The sequence below is a fragment of the Pelodiscus sinensis genome, chromosome 6 (genome assembly GCF_049634645.1).
Source record: "Pelodiscus sinensis isolate JC-2024 chromosome 6, ASM4963464v1, whole genome shotgun sequence".
Lineage (NCBI taxonomy): Eukaryota > Metazoa > Chordata > Testudines > Trionychidae > Pelodiscus > Pelodiscus sinensis.
The window spans coordinates 129,032,418-129,053,626 of NC_134716.1; the positions used below are offsets into that span (position 1 = coordinate 129,032,418).

Genomic DNA, 21,209 nt, shown 5'->3' on the forward strand with positions numbered 1-21,209 from the left:
CACACACTCTTCCTGTGCTGAAATCTGGGTGGGCAGAGGAGTTCCCTGATGGTTTATCTGCCAAGAAAGAAGTGAAAGGTGCAGAGTTTTTTGCACTTTTTGCATCAAACTGGTCCTAGTCTCCAACCCTTGGCCTACCTTCAAAATGGAGGGCATGCTTGCATTCTGCAGTCTAGACGTCAGTTGTTCTTGTGCCTATGTTGAATGGCAAATCCTGATATTGGGTTTGCTTTGTAGTGACAATAGTGACAGTACTATTAACTCAGTATCTTCTCAGTAATACCTTGTTTCACCAGTAAAATTCAGCTTTTACTATGTCACTGCTAATGGGACTGGATGAGGTGCATGTTTTTATACTTTTCATCTGTAACAGTGTGATGTTACTTTCAATGCATTCTAGTCCATTAAATGCATAATCTGATGCTTTCTCCTGCCGCCTCCTCCAGTAGATTTGATTGTTCCGTGCAGGGCTACCTATCGGATTGTTGTACACTCTAATCACCATCTTTCCTTGCACAGATGTGTTTGTGTTTGCATATAGGCTAATTTTTGTGCCCACTTTGTCCAAGCAACTTTTTAATTCAAATAGTAGGTGGCTGTCACTAGGCTATTTTTTTTTTTTTGGAGGGGCTAGTGAGAGGTAGTGGGGGTTGTTTGTACTTGTTGTTTATACTGCACCCTGCTTCATTATCTATCTTTTTGCTCCGTGTCAAACACCAGTGCAGTTACCTCAGGGAAGTCTGATCATGCAGGAGGTCAGATAAGATGATCAGCGGGCCCTGCTGCTCTTATGTGTAACTCTGCGACGCTTTTGGTTTCTACATATGAGTCCCAATAAAGAAACTCCTTTTGCGCCATGGTCAGTGCCTTGGCCTCCAGCTGCGTGTGTTTACACTTGTAATTCTTGTGCACTGTGAGCTGAGTGGTGCACAGTTGCCAAGAGCTCACTTCCACGGCATCTTGAACAATTGATCTAGGGAGCGGGTAGGTTCTCCACCACTTGCAGTCAAGGCTGGATGTCTTTTGGACAGATATGGTCTAGCTCAAACAGAAGTTATGGCTGTGGGGCAGAAATGATTGGCTGAGGTTCTGTAGCCTGCGCTATGGGGGAGGACAGAGGATGCGAGCCCTTCTGGTCTTACAATCTCCGAATCTGTCAATACACTCGTGCATGGGAGGGGTGGGCGTTTCATTAGCATTGTCTACACGGTGCAAACAAACCTCTTCCCCTTCGCTTGCATAGCCGCTCTCTGCATTGGCAGCTATTCTTTCTTCACCTTCTGTTCCTTCGCTACTTGCTAAGAACTTGGCTACATAGGAGCCTTTTCCATTGGCCTGGCTGGATGGGCGTGATCCCTCAGCAGAGATGCATGGCTAAAAGTGTGGCTTGTGTTAGTGCTACTTTCCCTCGGGGTGACAATAATACCCAGCTCTGAGCCTGAGCCGATCTCACAGGAGTTCCATTTCATTCTCCTGGCTTCACAGATGGGGAAAGAGGCTTGCTGGGGGGTTGCGTCTGTGCAGCTGCACTGCTGGAAAATCCCTAATGCGGATGTGTGTGAATGACTTGATTCATAAAAAACAATTTCGATAGCCCCCATAAAGAGCTGATGGTTTTTGGAAAGTTTGGGGTTTGGCCTACTAAGCCGTTTCAGCACAAGCTCGAAAGGGCTAAAGAATTCTGCTATGGAATAGATTGGTTAGTTCTTCGAGTGGTTGCGGATACGAATTCCATTCTTGTGTGGTAGCACCAAATTCACCGACATTTTCCTTTAGTAGCGCTCAGTAGGGCATGTGTCCTGCCCTATGTCCCTATCAGAGGAACAGATTCACTGCGGCCTACTTGATTCTGCAAGGTCACCTGCATTTCTATCTCCGCAGAGCTCTCAGGCCATCCACGACTTCTTCATGCACCGGCTGTTTCCGAGGAAATGAACAGAACTGTGCAATTTATCAAGTGATCCATCGCCTCCTGTCCAGTCCCAGTGCCTGGCAATTAGTAGTTTCAAGGCGCCCAGAAAATGGGTTCATTCCCAACCATCGTGGCTAGCGTCCATCGATGGACCTGCCCTTCATGAGCTTATCTGGCTCTTTCTTGAACACAATTATACTTACTGAAGTGTTGGAGCATAAGCTTTCGTGGGCAAAGACCAACTTTGTCATATGCATGTAGTGGAAATTTCCAGAGGCAGGTATAAATATGCAGGCCGTAATCAGGCTGGAGGAGACGAGGTGGATCCAATCAGGGAGGATGAGGCCCACTTCTAGTAGCTGATCTGGAGGTGTGAATTCCAAGAGAGCAGAAGCTGCTTTTGTAGTTAGCGAGCCATTCACAGTCTTTGTTTAATCCAGAGTTGGTTGTGTCGAACTTGAAGATGAACTGTAGCTCAGCAGTTTCTCTTTGAAGTCTGGTCCTGAAGTTTTTTTGCTGCAGGATGGCTACCTTTAGATCTGCAATTGTGTGTCCAGGGAGACTGAAGTGTTCCCCTACAGGTTTTTGTATGTTGCCATTCCTAATATCTGAGACCTTGTAGAATCGTATTCCTAATAAGGTGCCACAGGACTCCTCGCCGCTTTTGCAGATTCAGACTAACACGGCTACCCCTCTGATACTTGACAGTTATACTTGTGGCCTTCACAGCATCCCTGCCCCCTCAGGCTGACTCTGCATTGTGTGAGGAAGCATTTCCTCATGTTCGTTTTAAGCCTGCTGCCTGTTAGTTTTATGGGAACCTCAGTGGTTGTGCGCAGAGTAAATAACACTCTATACCAGTCACAATTTTATATACCTTCCTCATAGTCCCCGTTAATCATCTCTTGTCTAAAATGTACAATCCCAGTCTTAATCTCTAATCATTTTTGTTGCCCTTCTCTCTACCTTTTCTAGTTCTAACGTGTCTTTGTTAAGACGAGGTGACCAGTTTTTCTCTATTCCCATGGTTATTCGATTTCTTCGAGGAATAATTTCCTTCCTTCCTCTGATCCAGGACTTGATACTTTCGTCAGCCCTCAACAGTTTTAACATCCATCAGTGACCCCTTGTATTTTGCCTCACCTACGCCAGAATATTGGCTACCTTATAGCTAAAACTTTGGCATCTTTGAACTCTCGGTTGGACCTCCCTGGTCTGGCACCATCGAGTCTTGACCTGTCCCAAATGACAGTGTTTGCTGGACCCAGGGGAGGTATCCCCTGCCACCTGCCTGGAGCCAGCTGGCCTCCTGCCTTTGGTCCCTCTACTCCCTCCCCAGTTGGGGTGTCCATCGTGCTGCCGCTGCCCCACCGGCTCTGGGCTGCCATGGGAGGCCGGGGTTCTCTGGCCCTGGCACTGGCCTCGTGCTGTCATGGATGGCCCGGTTTCCGTGGCTCCACGCTGCTGCGGGTGGCCGACTTCTTTGGCACTGCACTGCGTGGGCGGCTAAGGTTCCCTAGCCCCGTACTGCCGCATGCACCAGCGTCCAGCTGCCATAGGTGGCTGGGATTCTCCAGCCCCCGGTTCCATGGGTTCTGTGACCCCAGCCCCAGCACTGCTGTGGGGCTCCTCCAGCACTGCTGACAGCAGATATGGCCGGGCTGCTGGTCCTCCTGTCATTAGGCTCCGGACTCTCTGGTCCAGGAGCATCCATGGTCCTGCTGGATCACTGATGTTGCCGGACCAGAGAGTGCTGGATTTCAGAGGTGCGACTGGTTTTTCAAGGACAAAGCAGCTATATAGCTGCACCCTCGCTTCCCAACTAAAGTATCATTGAGATTTCATTTAAATGTCTTCTAGCCTTCTCCCTGCAGGTGCCTTCTGTCAGGGGTGAGGCATGTTTGTGCCCCTTAGATGCTCACAGAGCACTGGCTTTTGCCTTGGCAAGTCTGAGCCCTTTACCCAGTCTCCTGGTTTCTTCGTACTCTCTCGGGACTCTCTCGCATGAGAGGTGAGGCCGTGTCAGCACTGACAGGACCACCTGGATTGCTTCCTGCATCCGTTTGGCATGCCGTTGCTAGCGGACCACTTCCTCAGATGTGTTTGGCTTATTCAGCAAAAGCCCAAGTCACTTCTGTGGCTTTCCTCAGGGATGTTCCCACAGTGGATATTCATAGGGCTGCTACTTGGTCTTCTCTGCATATGTCCTTGGCATGGTACGGTCAGTCATCCCACGAATTTTAATTCCACTTGGATTAACAGCCATTCAGTATAAATGTAGGAGTTTTTTTGTCTCCACTGGATATTGTTCTTGGAGCCTACCAATAGCCACAGGTTTAGCTAGGAAGGAAGCTCAGGTTTATTTGATGGGAAAGATTCTCTCCAGTTACATTCTACGTTCACAGTGGAAACTGCAGTCGTTACCCTAGTGAACACAAATCCCAGCTCCGAGCTGTATTACTTTGGAGTCACCGGAGTGGGATACGTGTCTGCAACCACCTAAGAAAAACGAGCGACTTGAGTGTTGTGGAGTGAGATGGGTGCAGCTGTGTACTCGGCCCGCCCTCCAACCCCTCTGCATCAGCTGTCAACCCTTCTCCCATGGGGAGGAACTGAGCCGGGTTAGAACAGCGCTGCTCTCCTGTAGTCTGAGGGGCCAGTACGTCCCCGACAGGTACAGCTAGGGGAAAAATCAGACACCTGTGTGTTTGGCACAGCCCCTGAGGTGCAATACAGTTACAGAGCAGGTACCTCACGGTTTCTTCAGTTATTACATTTCATGAGTGTAAAGCCAAGTGAATCTGATGACAGGACTTGATCAGCCTGTTCAGGTCCAGCAGTACCTTCATGAAAGGTGAGCTGAATCTGTCCGCAGTATCTCCATCTGACAACTCTTTTGATGCTATGTAGGTCACCACCTTGTCTATGTGTCCCAAGGGGATTTTTTTCTAGGAATCTATTTTTAAAACTTAAAACCTCTCTAGAAATGCTGCATGAAATCTTCCCTTTTTATGACCATAATTTGGACCCCTAATCAGGGTGATTGTGGCTCTTTACCATGAGGACGTGGGTTTTCGTTTCCCTCTACTCTGGCCTGCCTAACATCTTTCCTTTGCTCTTTCTCAGACAAGCCCATATTTTAGTTCCAGTAGCCAATGTAATTGTGAGTAGCAGACTTCTTATCTGTGGGGCTTTTTCAGTTGGAATGTTATTTGCGATATTGAGTTTGGAATCATTTTGTAACTTTGTCTTCCCTGTCTCCCTGCTCTTACTCTATTTACTTTCAAGGCGATATGATAGCCTAGATTCCACTGTGAGTGGCCCATCTGACGTAGGATCTGCATCTGAGTCTAGCCAAATGACAAGCCGCCAGTACTCGCTAGAAAGCAGGCAGTCTCTAGATTTGCCCGATAGGTGGGTTGTGTGTCTCATCTCCTTGATGTGGCTGTTTTGATGTCATCTTGTGATGTACTGCAGCTGACATTCACTGTTTGCATGCCTTCACTGTGTTTCCAAACTGTCGTAGCGTAATGATGGGCTGATGTCATTGCTTGTTTGCATTCTAGGTGTGGTACTCCAGTTGGTTTCTTCTTAGTGTAATGTAACATTTGTATATAGTAGAGGAAAAACTCTTAAACTTCCCACATCAAAACAGGCCTATTCCCTTGAGGCCTAAAAGTTCTGATTATTACTGTAAAGTCTACGCACTTTCCTCACACTTTCACATGGTTCCCATTGCGTTCAACTGCGGCATTGGATCCAAAGGTAGGGTCTGGCCCTAGGAGCGATCCTAATTTGGTGGTAGCTCTGTAAAACTGTCTCCTCATCACTGGCTTTAAATGTCACCTATAAAAAATTACAGTAGCTCTTTTCCATTTTCACAAAATGGGATTCACGTTAAGGAAATGATCATCTTTTGGATTAACACAAACTTGCCTAATATTAATAAAATCTGCAGTGCTTGATATCAGAGTGAAAATGCAATGAACTGTTCTAGCATTCCTTAAAATATAACACTATCCTCTCAATATACCAAAATGTATCTGAAGCTGCTTTATTATTATTTTTCACCAATACCTGTTGTACTTCAAACAGAGATTCCATAATTTTTGTAGAAGATCTGTGTCAAACCATTATGGAGCTCTTTCACCTTGCAGACTGTTGTTGTAACTTTCGATCCCTTGATTTAAGAAATATTATATGTTCTTAGTAGATGATAATCTTTCCTTATTTACCTCCATTTGAATGTAGTCCATGTTTTATATATATTTTTGTTGATGTATTTAATTCACTATTCTTCTGGTAGTCTCATTTAAACTGTCCTTTGAAAACTTGCGTTTTTAATTTTTTTTTCTTCCTCTACTTTTTCCTCCTTTTTTCTGCCTCCTCTCCTTTTTTTTTGTCTTTTGTCTGTCAGACAAGGCTCTCTAGTTAGAAGTGACGTGGTCAGGATAATTCCATTTGATTCTGAAGTTGGAGAGGAAGAGTGGGAAAGTAACTATGAAGAGCTAGGAAAACTGCTAATAGAGGAATTCCTAGAAGAAAGTAATAGAAATAGGAACTGTCAGAAAACAAATGTAAAGAAAACCCAAACTCTCTCCAAAAAGGAGAATTTCAATCACTCTGAAAGATCAAGATTCTGCCAGAATATGGAGCCAGGAACTTCAGATATTCCTGGATACCCTCAGGAATACGATACAATAGATAGGAGAAGGAAAAAGAAACTAAGATACAAACATTTTGAAGAGAGTGAGCAAAGAAATGTGCATTATAACGGAAGTCTACACTTTCCTGTGGACAAAACAATCTCTTTTAATGGTATAGCAACTAGGTCTGAACCTAGCACTGTGTTCCCAATATGTGAAGGCAGTGAAAAATATAACCATGCCAGGATTGAAAATAAAGAGCAGCTGCCTGCGCACTCAGTGTTACGTCCGTACAAAAATGGCCTCCTGGTGAAAAGTGGCAAGTGGCCCAGCAAGCGGCTGGCAAAGCATGACTCTGATGGGTCCGTTCCCTTTGGCAGCAAGGACGTAACCAGTGCAGAACAAGCAGCCAATACCTTTGTGCTACTGGATGACCTGGAAGAATTGGACAGCAGCGCTTCTGAGGAGCTTCAGCATTCACCCGCTTCAGACGACGAAATGGAAGAATTAGCCAGACTTGCACAAACATGGGGCAAGCCCAATAGCTGGCATCCGGGCCGCTTCACAGATAACTGTACTGAGCGTTCCTTGCCCCCCTTGCAAAAGGCTAAGTGGGACCCAAAGCACAGGACGAGGGGCAGCAGGTATAGCTCCCCAGTGCAAGACTTGATGCTCTCTCCAGTTGAGGAGCCCAGTGAGGAATACGTCGACGCGATGGATGAACTGCAGTGTCTGGTAGACACTGTATCTGAATACTTGGCTGAGAAAGAAGAAGAGATTAGCAAATTTGGTTCTCTCCCAAAAGCAGAAAAAAATTCCGAGTGTGCATCACTCCAGCAGGAGAATGCTGATAATTCGAGAGAGAAGTTAGCACACCCTGATCAGGCAAAGCCTGCTGTGATGGAGGACCGAGAGAGCAGCAAAGGCAAATCTGAATCTCTGCCCGACCTGTCAGGAGTGAAGAACACCGTAAATTCCTTGTTCAGTTCTTTCACTGAGAAGGTAGGCTCAAGTACAAAGCACCTCACAGCCTCCGTGGAAAAGCTTGTGTCTTCTGCACCAGAGACACCAGAAGCTCTAAGCCCATCAGAGGGTGGAATCGCCAAGATATTTTCTAGCAAACCTAAACCTGACCACTTAGCCCCTGAAGGGAAAGTGGAAAATAAGGCTGCTGTAATTTTTTCCCTACATTCATTATTCCCATCCCAGACCACTAGTGACAAAGTTGTGTGTGATGCAAACTTCAGTGTAACAGAAGCCACAGAGAGAGACCGTATAACTTCTACAGTGCCGTGTCTTCAGGACCCCTCAGAAAATACCACCGCGAGCCAGCAGCCTTCCCCTCAGAATCAACATTCAGTTATGAATTCCGTTTTAGGTATGTTTAACCCTTTAAAGATCTTCTCTGAAAAAGAAGTACCAAAAAAAGTAATCCTGAAAGAGGAGCAAACCAAGGAAGAAACACATCTCTCAAATGCTCGTGAGACACCCAAAAGCATGAAGTCCTCTGGAGAGAACACAACCACTAGCAGTGTGCCTGAAACTAACCAGAATGAAACTAAAAATGACGCAGAAGTTAACACTAGCAGCAGCAATTCTGTGTCTTCCATCTTTGGTAAACTTACAAGCTCTGTCAGTTCCCTTAGCCTGAAAGCCAATTTTGAGGGTCTAATAGGATCCAAGCAGCAGGGTGGGCCACAGAAGACTTCAGATTTTCATCATGTGGCACATCAGCCTGAGGTGACTGTTGAAGAGTGCATAAACATTTCAGGAAATCCATGCCCTACAGGTAATGAATTAGAAAACAGGCAAAGTGGAAGAAAAGCGGAGGATCAGTCACAACCTACAGAGCAAGGTAGAGCTGATAGCTTTTTCAGGCCACTCAAAAAATCCTTCAGCCAGTTATTGCTTCCTTCTGCAGAATCTGTGCAAAAAGAAACCTCATCTGGATTCTCAAAAGGCCACAGATCTGAAGATGATGTAAGACAAAACAGTTCCATGAATGAACATTCCTTCCCATTTACTGGTAAATTACAGATTCCTTTTTTTAGTGGCTTGGGTTTTTCAGACAAGCAACAGAATGCAAAAGAGAAAGGAAGCACCTTTCCTTCTTGGTTTAAATTTGCTTCTGCAGAAAACCTAGTTGCTTCAAAAAATCAAACCAGTCAGAGTTTTAGTGACATAACTTCAGCAGTTAAAGATGAACACAACAATAGTTATTCAGGAAATGTCAAATGTTGCTCATTAAAATCTACTTCAGTTCCAAATATACTAAACCATAAAGAAGAACTGATAAGAGTAAAAAACATGAATAAGGAAAATAATTCATGTGCACAGGAAAGTAGAAGTCCAAGTGCCTCAGCCACATTTAAAGGTGCACACTCAGAGTATGGGTCTGTGAATGCTCAGGAAAAGAATAGACCTATAAAACAGGATATGACTAGACCAGCGGGGTTCAATACAACAGATATAAAATCTATCTCTTCTGACGGAGTGAGCAATCTTAAAACCACGGATGATACAAAAAAGAAAATCCCACAAGCAGGTTTGCTTTCTGGACGTTTTTGGCTTCCTTCTTCTGAAAAGATTCCCAATAGGCAAGAGTTGAATGTTAAAAATGAAAGTGACAACCAGAAAAACAGCTCACCTGGATTGTTTTCTGGGATATTTAAATTTGCTTCCAATGAAGATGTGTCTGACAGTAAGCAAGACAAGGTAAAATCAAATTCAGTAGGCCTCATGAAGTTTTTTGATAGAAATGAGGAGCCTCAATTAGAGAAAAAAGCAAGTAGTTCAGACACAACTTCAGATCCTCAAGCTACCACTATGGAAAAACAAGAAACTTCCAGCTTTTTTAAAAGTTTCATATTCAAACCAAAAGAAAAATCGCATGATACAAAAGGGACTGCATTTTCTAGAACTAGTGATCATTTATCCAACATAATAGTAAACAAAACAGAGGAATACCGAATCCCTTACCATGGGTGCTCTGCATCTCAAAATGATCTGTATTCTCAACAGAAGGTACAAGACTTATCTGGGAAATCTGTAATTGGTAGGCAAGTCCCTATCCAAGATACAGAGTTTAAAATGTATCAGACTCTCTTAAATGAAGGATCGAATGAATTTCTTAATTTTTCTTTGTTGAATGGTAAAGCCTATAACATACCAGAGCAGTATCCAATGTTTGAAGAAACAAGAAGCCGTTCTAGCTTTGAATGGGAGTATGACATGGAAGAATTTTCTGCCAACACTCGGGAAGTAGCACTACCAGCGTATGTCTTAAACCAGAACTTTGATCTGCATACTGAGTTTTCAGACTGGTCTGTGTCAAATGATACAGTAATGAATCTATGCAAGAAGGATGGGAATGCAAATATTATGGACTGGAGAACAAATGCGAATTGTGACCGAGAGAGTATAGATTTAAGCGTAATGTCACGTGAATCCTTTGATCAGTTAATGTTTCAAGAAGCCTGTTCAGAAGACAGTGATCAGTGGGCCACTAGTTCTCTTGGTGGAAATGGCAGTAATCTTCCACTTTTTGAAACAGACTGCCACTGCTCATTAGAAGAATTGCCTATGGACTTGAGTTACTCATCTGGTTGTGATGGGACTATGTGGACTTTGATCGACCAAGAGTCTATAAGTATGGATGAAAGTTTTGTGTATTCAGTATATAATCAGGAATACGAGCACTGGCTAACGCTGCTTGAGCATGGTGTATGGTGGCCATCAGAAGATGGTGACTGTGGATACTATATGTACAGTGACGGTCAGTATGTCTACTCGCTGCTCACTGATCCTACAGGCCAGTATGTCTATATATGTACACCCGAAGAATACTCGCACCAGGAATATTGGAACTACAACTTTCAGATGGACTCACTTCCAAGGACAATGTTGGAAGATAACATGATTGCAGTTTGTGGTTTCAAAGTCCCTCTTGGCAGTGAAGGTGAGCTGTTCTGGTTTGCTGAAGAGGAGCAGTTAGATAATTACCTTATAAATAAGCCCCTTGATTTGTCTGTAGCCCTGCAAAGAAGTGATCAGCTAATGAACATGAATTTGGAGACCTTTTCACAAATGTTTGAAGAGTCTATTTATTACCAAAGAGAGCAGCCATTAGATTTTTCAGGTTATAAACTTCAAAAACTCAAAGTGGATTTTAGGCCTGAAGAGGAAACTGGGTATTATTCTGAAGAACCTCCGCTAACCCTTGATCTTAGAACGCATTCCAAAGTGAATTCTAGTTGGGTGTTAAGTAAAGAGCCTGACTTCAAGCAATCGGACCAAACCATCCCTGTAACAACTTCTGAGAGTGGCTCATCAGGCTTTTTTGGTTTCCATCTGTTTCAGTCCTCTAATAAAACAGATGGACAACCTGCATCTGCTGAAAGTTGGACAGAAGTAAAAAAGACGTCAGAAGAAAAAAACACACCAGTGAACAAAGTCACATCTTTATTTTCTGCATTGGGTGGTCTTATTGGAAAGGTTTCAGGGTCTGACATGGACTCTTCAGAGGATTCTACTACGAAGAAAACAGGTATACGGGCAGAATTATCTGAAAATAGAAATGATGTATCATTGGCGTCAAAATTAGGGGATGATATACAAACTTGGCAAAAGACTCCCACTGAGCCTGAATTGGGGAGAAATAGTGCAATAGAATTTCATAAATCTATTAGAAATGAAAAGCATGAGTTAAATCAGACAAAAACCATCCCTGTGAAAAAGCAGGGGTTAAAAAAATCCCCTTCTCAGTTAAGCCAAAGTACTCCTGATAGCGAGCCAACTAGAGCAGATAAAATCATTAAGACAAGTCCAGTTTCAAATAATCTTGGACCCCAAGTAAGCAGTGAGGAGCACAAATCTCAGCCAAATCAGAACCAGTCATCCATGGAGCCAGAGGAAACTCTATTTAAAAGTGCTCTGAAACTCTTTAGTTTAGGAGAAGATTCTTCGGGAAGTTCAGCAGCTGATAAAAATCAGACTTCGGGATTTTTTGATTTCTTTAAAACACAGGTAAACAAAGGACCTCAATTGCCATCAAATCTGGGAAAAAATGAAAACAATAAAACACCTCAGGAGAGAAAGGAGACCTCAGGCATTTCATCCCTGTTTGGATCCCTGGGAGATATCTTTAAAGGGGATTCGGTGTCCTCTCAACCATCGGCAGGTACCGCTGTTCTACCAAAACCCGACACTAGAGTCCCAGTTGAGTTCAGAGAGAAATCTGGGAAGTCAGGCGGACAGCACAGTGGTATGCAATCCTTCTCTTCTGCTGCTGTGGGAGAGGTTAGAACAGAGGCTCTGAACAAACAGACCTCCCCGAGTCATAGTATACACATTGAGCAACCAAGCAGAAAGGCAGAAGAGAAGAATGATAGCAAAGCCTCCCAGAATGCATTGCACAAGCCAGTGGTACACAGAGGACCCAAAATGGGTCAGCTGAGAGAGCCCCCTGTTCAAGGTGGCAATGCACCAGCGATTATGCCAACGCAACCAGGAGACAATCTTACCGGTGGTGTGCCTGATAAAGTGACACAAAGCAAGCCAGATCAGACATCTAGAGACCCACAGTGTAGTTTGCCTTTTGGTTTTTCAAATGCCACTGCTTCAAAACCACAACCAGCGCAACCATCCACCAGAGGTTTATTCTCGTTCTTCAGTGGATCAGAGACCGCTACATCCTCAGTACCCGCTACTAATCATCGTACTGCTGAGCAGCTAGAAACAGAAGGGTTATTCAAGCTTCCCTCCTTCTTTTCGACTGGTCCTACTGTCAAGAAAAACGTGACTCAGAGTAGTTCCAGCTTCAGTTTCTTCAATCTGACCTCTTTGCTGGATGAAAAACCACCAGCTTCTCCAGAGAAGGAAAATGTAAAACGTGCTCAGCAAGCGACCGCTAAGCCATTGATGAAGCAAAGCGTTTCTGTTGACTCGAGTATCAGAGTGACCACGCAGCCAGGCCTGGGCAGTAAGAAAGAGGGTCCTGGCATTGTGAAGCCAAAGGTTGGCCGACAAGAGACCCGGAACAACTTTCCCGGCCGTGCGAATGAGGCAAATGTTCCAGCGGCAGAGCGTTCAGTAGAAGGCGTTGCTGAGGTAAGCCAGAAGAGTGCTGTAGAGACGCTTTCTCAGACTGATGTGGATGCTGTCACAGAGCCAGCTGCTTCTGATCCTGGGCTTGAAGTTTCTAAGTTACATGCAGACGGTGAGCCCTTTCCTGCAGAGTTTCAGGAGCCAAAAGCACATCTCTCAGAACACACCGGAGAGGAAGAACCCATTTCACCTTCGGCAGCTGAGGAGGACTCTTCACGTTCAAAAGGACAGACTTCTGACAACGGGGGTGGCAGTTCAGTCCCAGATGAAAAAATCAACCTCACTAATTTAAATAACTTAAATGCTACCAACAGTGTATCAAGGGAGGTTGTTTCAGAAGAAAAATTGAATGTACCCAAATATAATTTACCTGGGCACACCTCAGGAGTTACATTAAAACAGGCACAGGAATCAAAGTCTTTCTCAAAAATGCCAGAAACATCTAATTTGCAAAGCAAACCTAAAGAACATGAGAGTGACAAATCGGTACTGGATTCTTCAGTGGAAATGTTTTCAAGCTTTATGACCAAAGTGAAATCGCCTCGAAGTTTATCTGGCTTGTTCTCCCAATCTCAACCTCCAGCTGCTCCGAGCGCTCAAAAGAAAAGCCCCTCCTTTTTTAGTCTTTCCTCTCTGCCAAGCGGACCAGCTCCAACTTTCACAAATGATCTCTTGGGCATTTTCAAAGGTGCAAAAGAAACCCCAAAGGAAGAGGTTGTTTTGAAACCCACCGCCAAATCTCAAAGTAATACTGCAGAAAACACGATAGGGCCAACTCCTGGAAAAGATTCCGAAAAGCTAGAAGAAATAGCCACATCCGCAGTGTCTGAAATAAAGACCACTGCGTCTCTGAAGGAAACGTACACGTCAGAGTCACAAGAGAGCACCGCAAAAGATTCTAGTGTGTCAAAAGAGACTGGAGAAAATCAAAGAATTGAAACCACTCAAGAGAATGCACCTGAAATGTTGCTTGCAGGCGAAGAACAGATCCCTGAAGTCCATCAATTGAGTGCTGATTTGCAGCCCTCCATGGAGCCGGGGGATGCTGACCTGTGCCGTTCAGACTTGGATAGTGCAATTGGTACAGAACAGACAACGACAGCTGACCAGATAGATCTGAGTTTGTGCCACTCAGAAGTGGGCAGTACACACGTAGCAGAAGAGCTAACCGCTCCCACCAAGGCAGAGGTTAACTTCTCCCATGCTGACCGTAACAGTGTGCTTGGACTGGAACCCCGAGCTCTAACTGACGAGGCAGGTGTAAATGAGTGCCAGTCGGATCTGAGTACTGCTCTGGAAATGGGGGTAATCGCTCCCGGGGATCAGGCAGGTGTTGATGCCTACCCATCAGATGTGAACGGAACCCTTGGAACAGAACCCAGGCCTCCAGCTGATGAGACCAATGTTAGTTTGGACCAGCCAGATGTGACTAGGACACTTCCACTGGAACTAAACATTCCTGCTGAGCCGAAAGAGCAGGTCACAATGAATGAAATGACCGCAGGAGGACCTAGCTCCAAAAGCAAATTGAATAAACAGCATAAGCCGGCTCATGTCCCTACAGATGCAAGTAGTAGTAAGTCTCTGTTTGAAATACCAGCTATACCTACTTTGTCCAAATTCAATTTCATGTCGTCTTCTGAGAGTGGAAAGCCATTTGGATCCTTCTTTTCACAACAGCCACCTTCTGCAAGTAAAACTGCAGCAGAGCCAGGCCTCATGCACAGTTTTAAGAGGTTTTCTTCAACGTTGTTTGAAGGAGGGAATGAAGAAAAAGTGACCAGGCCAGATGGTGTCCAGGGGGCAGTGTTTGGGAAGAAGTTAGATTTTTCATTTCCTTGGCAAAAAGAGAAGGAGACCTCTGTCAAACGGGAACCGGATGTGCCACCGCAGGTTTTATCCAAGCCACACGTAAAGGTGCTGGAAGCAGTCGGTGCAGATGAGAATTCAGAATCTGTTGTGGCGAATCAACGAGGCGATCCAAGCACGGAATCGAGTTGCTCTGCTGAGCAACCTGACAGGGTGAATGTGGAGCTTTCTGAAGGGCCACCGGGAACTGGCCCTGTGGGTGTGTCCAGCGAACCGTTAAAAGGCAGAATCGCCGAAGAGTCTGAACATCAGCAAAGCGAACTTTGCAGTAAATTCTCACGTCCGCCTTGTGCGGAAGAACCCCCAGGAGAGATCTCATGTCAGCAGGAGGCTCTTGGCTCTTGTCCTGACACAGGAGCACTACATCATGGCTCGCAGGCAGCAGAGGGGAATGGCACGGAACCATCCAGTCGGAGAAGGCCAGTTGCAAAAGAAGCATAATAAATGGTTTCAAGCCATTGACCATTTATAATGCAAGTGCCCTAGCAGTAGACCTCAGTCTTTGTGTTACTGGTCTTAGTTCAGTGTCATACCTATTTATGATCCGTTGTTTGCAGCGTTCCTGGTATTGGCTTTACAGGATGCTGTGTGTGGTCACTAGATTAACACCAAGTGCTTGTGTGTCTTTTCTCCACCACCTCTGCTCTTGTGTTTCTGCAAGAATGTCATTAGTTTGCTTATGTGCTCCTTTTTACGTCCTGTGCCAGTGAATGAGATGTTTTGAGTGTTACTTTCATTAGTCTTTCATAACTTAATGCCTTGTGTGATAAGCCTGGTACGTACCGAATGGTTTTGCTTACAAGTTGAGTGAGACTATTTAGTATTCCCTGAAGAAGCATTTGTAATAAGAGATAATACTGTGTCGTGCCTAGAAAACAAGGTTATTTTTAAAATGGTTATTAGGTTTTAAAATCTGTTAAGCTTAATTTGCCATTCTAATAATTATAGATATATTTAGAGTGCTTTCAAATTTTTCACACTTTTTAACATTTCCAAAGGTGGCAATGAAGGTATTACAGGTTAAACTGTGAGGTTGAGATTTTGTTAAAATCCGTACAAAATCTGCCTACTTGAAGCAATGAATGATGCTACTGAGTAAGGTTTGCAGTAGTTCATGACCCCGTTTTGTCCTGTGTGCATTCCAGATTGTAATTGCCCCTCTCTCTCACATGGTGGAGATTTGCTAAATTCACATTTGTAGGTACTGAAAGAGAAACTGTCTCCCCCATACATCCTTGCTGTTAACTATGCCATGAACAGAAGAAATCAGACTCCAGCACTGCCAATCCAGCACCAAATTCCAGTAATCAATGTAGCATATGTAAGACAATGCCAAACCTCTTCCCAAAGTGACTATAATTGATGTTAAGGTCAAAACATCCCTCTGTATTAGGTGATAGTTTTGTTATGCACACACATGTGCATCAGATGTTGGAGTAATAATTTCTGAGGGAAGTTTTAACATGGACTTTCCAGACTTTGCCTATGAAATTTCCATCCCCAAATGTCCTAATGTTTTTATATGGAATCATTGCTTTCCAAAGAGCTTGGGAGGTTTGAGATGCACGAGCTCCTTTTGTAAGAAAGAGCTGTCGTCTTCCTTGCTACAGACTCTGGCAGCAATAAAATTAACAAGAAGCAGGAAATACTTGCAAAATAGTAGAAGCTGAACGAACTTCCATATGCCCATTTCTATTCTTGGGTGGATTGGAATCCCTTCATTGTCAACCGTGGCTTGAATTACTCTAGCACAGGGGACAAGCATATTGCTGGGATGAGCATTGTTCTTAGTGTACTAATAGGCACCGATAAGTAGGCTTATGCTGACTTGATGATGTCGTTTTGATTAGTTCATGGGTCACAGTGGTTAGGTACCATGGCCTGATAATACATTTCGAGCATGCTAGAATATAGCAAAGCTTGCACTAAATTTGTAGGCTTCTAACTTCCACGTAGATTGTTAGTCACTAAACTTCCGTTTGTTTTGCATGTTTCCTCCATGCCAGTGTGTGTTGACTTGTTTCTCTCTGATTCCCTCTTAGTCCTGCTGGCAGTAGCAGGTACGGCTCCTCGTGCAGCATCAGTCAGGGAAGCTCTCAGCTGAGTGAGCTGGACCATTACCATGAAAGTGCCCACGGCTCTGAGCAGGAGGATGAGCACCGGGATGTGGAGTCAAGCCATTCCTCCCAGAGTGCTGGCAGCTATCCGAAGGAGGGGCAGGAGTGGCAAGGCGAGCAGGAGGGGCCCCGGGAGCAGCGCGATGGAACAACAGAGAAGGAAAAGATCAGTGAGACAGACGTGAAATCTCAAGATCGTTGTGCATCCAGATTAACCCCCCCACTGGAGAAGCCCCAGGATCTCTCAGCAGAGCGGCCGGAGAGGTAAGGGGTGTGGCCAGTGTCAGAATAAAGCCCTGGAGAGGTGGGAGCTTACAGAGGGAAGGGGTAGCTCAGTGGTTTGAGCATTGGCCTGCTAAACCCAGGGTTGTGAGTTCAATCCTTGCAAAGGCCATTTGGGGCAAAAATTCATCAGGGGTGTTACTTGGTCCTGCTGTGAAGGCAGGGGACTGGACTGATGACCTTTCAAGGTCCCTTCCAGTTCTAGGAGATAGGCAAGCTCCATTAAAATCAGAGAAGTGGTCATTTTACTGTTGCTATTGATAGCCTCTGTTGAATGCCAAGTTGGAAGCAAGGCTGCAATGTTGGCATCTTAAGCTCTGCCCTGACAGCCAGTTACTCACGTGGATGTGCTGTATTCTGATAGGTATCCCGGCACTCGGTGACAGATGTTTGGGAAAATTGAACTGTATTTAGTGCATGGTAGAAGTGCCAGTGCTGCCCTTCAGGGACCTAGCAAGTCATTTGCAGTGATTCTCCAGTCTGCATTGCTCGCCCGTGGGCGTGCCAGGAGGGGATCCCCATATTAGCAAGCAAAGCCTGTTTAGTGGCAGTGCACGGCGTGGCAGGACACGCTGCATCCAAAGCCCAAAGGGACGGAAGTGAGAAGTTAAGGGGCAAACCTTGTGCGTTTCCCCACCTTTATATTGCATGCAGCACGAGTGACATCCCGCTCCAAAAAGCTTTCAGCTGTATCCAACTTGCGCATGAACATGGAACCTTAACCGGGACTTCAGGGTTCAGTACTAGCAGCTGAGCACATCTGGTGGTTAGATACGACATGCATTTGGGAAGTTAAACAACTTCTGACCATTTGCAGTCAGCACAGCTCTGAACAAGTGTCTGGTCCTACAGGAAAGCTGAAGAGTAGCTCATTCGATTATTTATACCATTAGAAGTAGATGATTACTGATGGATTATGTTGGTGATGTACGCTTACTGATGCAGAAATGTGCCGTTGATCGCCTATAAAATCCCTGCGTCATGAGCATCCTCGGTGTTGGTTTTCAATGATGATGTAATTCCAATTGCTCTGCTCTCTAGCTGAGGAGCTCTCAACTGGCAGGACACACTAGATATTCGCCTGCTTTTAAAACAAGCTACATAAAAGCACTAGTGAAGTCAGTACAAACTGAAATTTCACGCGCACACGGATTTACTTACCAATATTACTATACTATTGTCACGGAGTGTGGGGAAGTCATAGAATCCTGGAGATCTCAGGAGGTTGAGTCCAGCCCCCTGCCCAAAGCAGGACCAACCCCAACTCAATGATCCCAGCCAGGGTTTTGTCCAGCTGAGCCCTGCACCCCCATCCGCAGCCAATCGTGACGCTCAGCCGGCAAGCAGAACATAAGGTTTATTCATTGACAGGGACACAGCGTAGCATGGACTTGTTGATATAGGGACCAGGAGCCATCAGTACAATCCATCTTGGGGTCAGAGGGGCCCGGAGCCAAACTAGACCCTTGGGGCTGCCCAGCCCCCCAAGCCAGCCGAGAAAACCAACACCCACACCCACACCCAGCAACTGGTCCCAGCCCTCTAGGCCGCTCCACAACCTCTTGTGTCCTGCTTCCCGGGCCCAAGATGTTATGACCATCACTGGCTGCATCTTCCTCTTAGGATCAGGTGACAGAACGGCCTGGGCCATTCCCTATGTGCCTCCCTCAGGCAGTCTGACCCAAAGATCCCATCCCGTGCGCGTGCACGCACACCCCGTTCCCCACACACACCCAGAGCACACTCAGCATAATAAAGCAAACAGTGAACACAATCCCCACTATATCACAACTATACACTGACAGGTAAACACAGTATCTGTTTCCAATAGTTTTATTTTGAACTAGAAGACATACCTGGCACTGCCCAGGTCCTTCAGGGCAGGGGGTGGCCGTGGCAGGTGCTGGAGTCAGAGCTGGGGGTTGAGGAGGGGCAGGGCAGGGGAGGGGCTAACATTTATTTGGGCACAATCTTTCACGGGTAAAACAAACTTCATCAGCTACAGAGATGGTTTAACATGGTGCAACAACTGGAAGTTAAAGCTAAATAACTTCATTCTAGAAATAACATGTAAATTGTTAACTGTGAGAGAAACGAACCATTGGAACAACTTACCCAGGGCTGAGGTGGAGTCTCTGTCATTGACACATTTTAAATCCAGACTGAATATCTGTGTAGGAGCTCTGCTCTAGGAATTATTTTGGGGAGTTCTCTGGCGTGTGTTATGAGTGGTCAGAGCAGATGTTGAGAAAAGAACCTGCGACTCCAGGAACAAGAATGAACTATAAGCATCTTTATTCTAGTAGTTAAATGGGTGCAATTTTTGTGTAGACAAGCCCTTACATCAGAAATCTAGAAAGCCCTCACCATTTTGGAACAAAATGGCAGGTGAAAAAGAGAGCACTGAACTCTTCACCCTCGTCAGACTTGATCCTGCATCCGTATTTCAAAGGAGCAAGATTCTTTCCCCAGAAATAACTGTTTGCTTACATTTGTCCGTTGTGACGGGTCTGGTGCTGTCGGGTCAGGTAGAGACCCGGTGCCTTCCCCTTAGTGCTCACCGGGTGAAGGGGAAATGTACAAAGGCTGGATTAGGACACAAGCAGTGTGGTGGGTGGTTGTAGAGATGTATTATCAACCGGAATGTGTGGAGGACAGAGGAGTGCATACCTTGCAGGGCTGGTGCTTGCGGCCGTCCCGTGACGGGTGGCATTTATAATGCATCTGTCACCACGAACGCCTCCCCCTACCCCTTTTCCCGGTTCTGATTCAACATTTCAGATTTCTAACTACCTTAGACGGTTTCTTTTTTTTAAGATGCAAAAATATTTCTTTCCCTCATGTGGGGAATTTCTCCCAGAAAAGACCAGGAAGAAGTTTATCTTGTAAGTCACCAAGGTTCAGAATACAGATTGTACCCCTCCTTAACCAGAACTCACTGGTCTGGCAACGGACCACAGATGTTCCTGGACTGCAGAGGCCAGGTATAGGAAGGTCTGGCTGGGGGGGAGAGAAGGCGGCCACCCACCCAGGAGCCCAGTGTTGAGTGGGGCACAGAGGGTAGGTGGTGCAGCAGGCTGGTGTGGCCTCTGCAGCCAGTCAGTAGGGGGGAACTGGCAGCGGTGGCCACGCAGTTCTGGCCCCCGCCGCACAGCTCTGGCCCCCGGCCGCGCAGCTCTGGAGCTCCAGCCCAGGGAGCCACTGTTGGGCAGGCAGCAGTGGGGCCAGGCTGGAGCTCTAGCTGGCGGCAGCATGGGCCATGATGGGAGGGACATCCCCTGGTCCGGCAAATCCCCTCGTTCAGGAACAGTCAGGTCCCGAGGGTGCCGGATGAGGGAGGTCCAACCTGTAGTTGGTTTATCCCATTACAAAGCTAGGAATTCCTCTGTCCCACATTTCAGTTCAATGCCTAATTGCTCTAGATTGGCATCTCCTTTACAGGAGTAGCTTCGGGTTTGTGTGTGGCTTTCGGATGTGCTGGATGTTCATGTGCCTCTTGAGCTATAATTGCCTTTGCTCTGTACCACTCCTTGAACGAGACAGTTTCACTTCATGGTTTTTCTGTTTCTAAAATTGTTCTTGTGTTTCCAGGTACCTGGATGACGATGAGCCTCCACCATTTTCTCCAGCAAGATCTCACTGGCTCCGAGCCATTAACAAAATACGACTACGGCTTCAGGAGGTAAGGTTACATGTTTCTTAGCTTTATTCCTTTTCTGTGCTTGCTAATGTTTTGGATTGAAGGCCAGAGACTCATTTGGTGGAACACTTCATGGTTTAATTTCTACTCGCAAAAGGTCACACCATGAAAAGCTTGAATCTGTGTATTTCACGGAGACAGTTAGTGTTAGACTCACTTAAAACAAATGCTTTGGTAGAACCGATAGTTTAGTAGCTGGACATTTCAGAAAATGTTTTAACACAGACCTGGAACTGAACAGTCAGAAAAAAGATGCAGAATCTATGAAAGCGCTTTCTAATTTGTATAACATTTATTTGGTGCCAATAGATGTGGCTGCTAGATAATTTGGGGCTGGAAAAACTTTATTTACTGTGACCAGTTCACAGTTCAGACTGCATGTGTTTTTCAAACCTGTATCAGAATTTCTTGTTGGCTCAGTAGAACCGTTTCTCTTGCAATGCAGTATTATTTCTTGAGAAGCTTTGCATCAGGCATTTTGTAAATCTTGAATAGCTGTTAATGGGGGTGTAACCTGACTTCTCTGCCAATGTTAAGGTTTTGTTAACGTTGAGAAGTTAAAAAGGAACCGTCTGGGA

General features: G+C 45.4%; 2 protein-coding genes across 8 annotated transcripts in view; both read left to right on the forward strand.

The window, feature by feature from the left end:
- The window catches only part of UNC13B (unc-13 homolog B), a 341,091-nt gene that overhangs the window by 128,467 nt on the left and 191,415 nt on the right, over positions 1-21,209 (forward strand). For 6 of the 7 annotated variants that reach the window (XM_075932833.1, XM_075932834.1, XM_075932839.1 and 3 more), the window contains 3 exons: positions 5,201-5,326; positions 16,575-16,913; positions 20,523-20,613. In XM_075932833.1, the coding sequence (XP_075788948.1) occupies positions 5,201-5,326; positions 16,575-16,913; positions 20,523-20,613 (556 nt within the window). The remainder of the gene's footprint in view (positions 1-5,200; positions 5,327-16,574; positions 16,914-20,522; positions 20,614-21,209) is intronic. The other variant, XM_075932838.1, reaches the window with a different exon arrangement.
- Positions 5,336-16,568, forward strand: LOC142830011 (uncharacterized). Its single transcript, XM_075932832.1, has one exon. The coding sequence runs from the start codon at positions 6,562-6,564 to the stop codon at positions 14,971-14,973; it is 8,412 nt and encodes a 2,803-aa protein (XP_075788947.1). The 5' UTR covers positions 5,336-6,561; the 3' UTR covers positions 14,974-16,568.

Coding starts and splice junctions, on each gene's coding strand:
- LOC142830011 (XM_075932832.1), top strand. CDS start 6,562: ATGGAGCCAGGAACTTCAGATATTCCTGGATACCCTCAGGAATACGAT.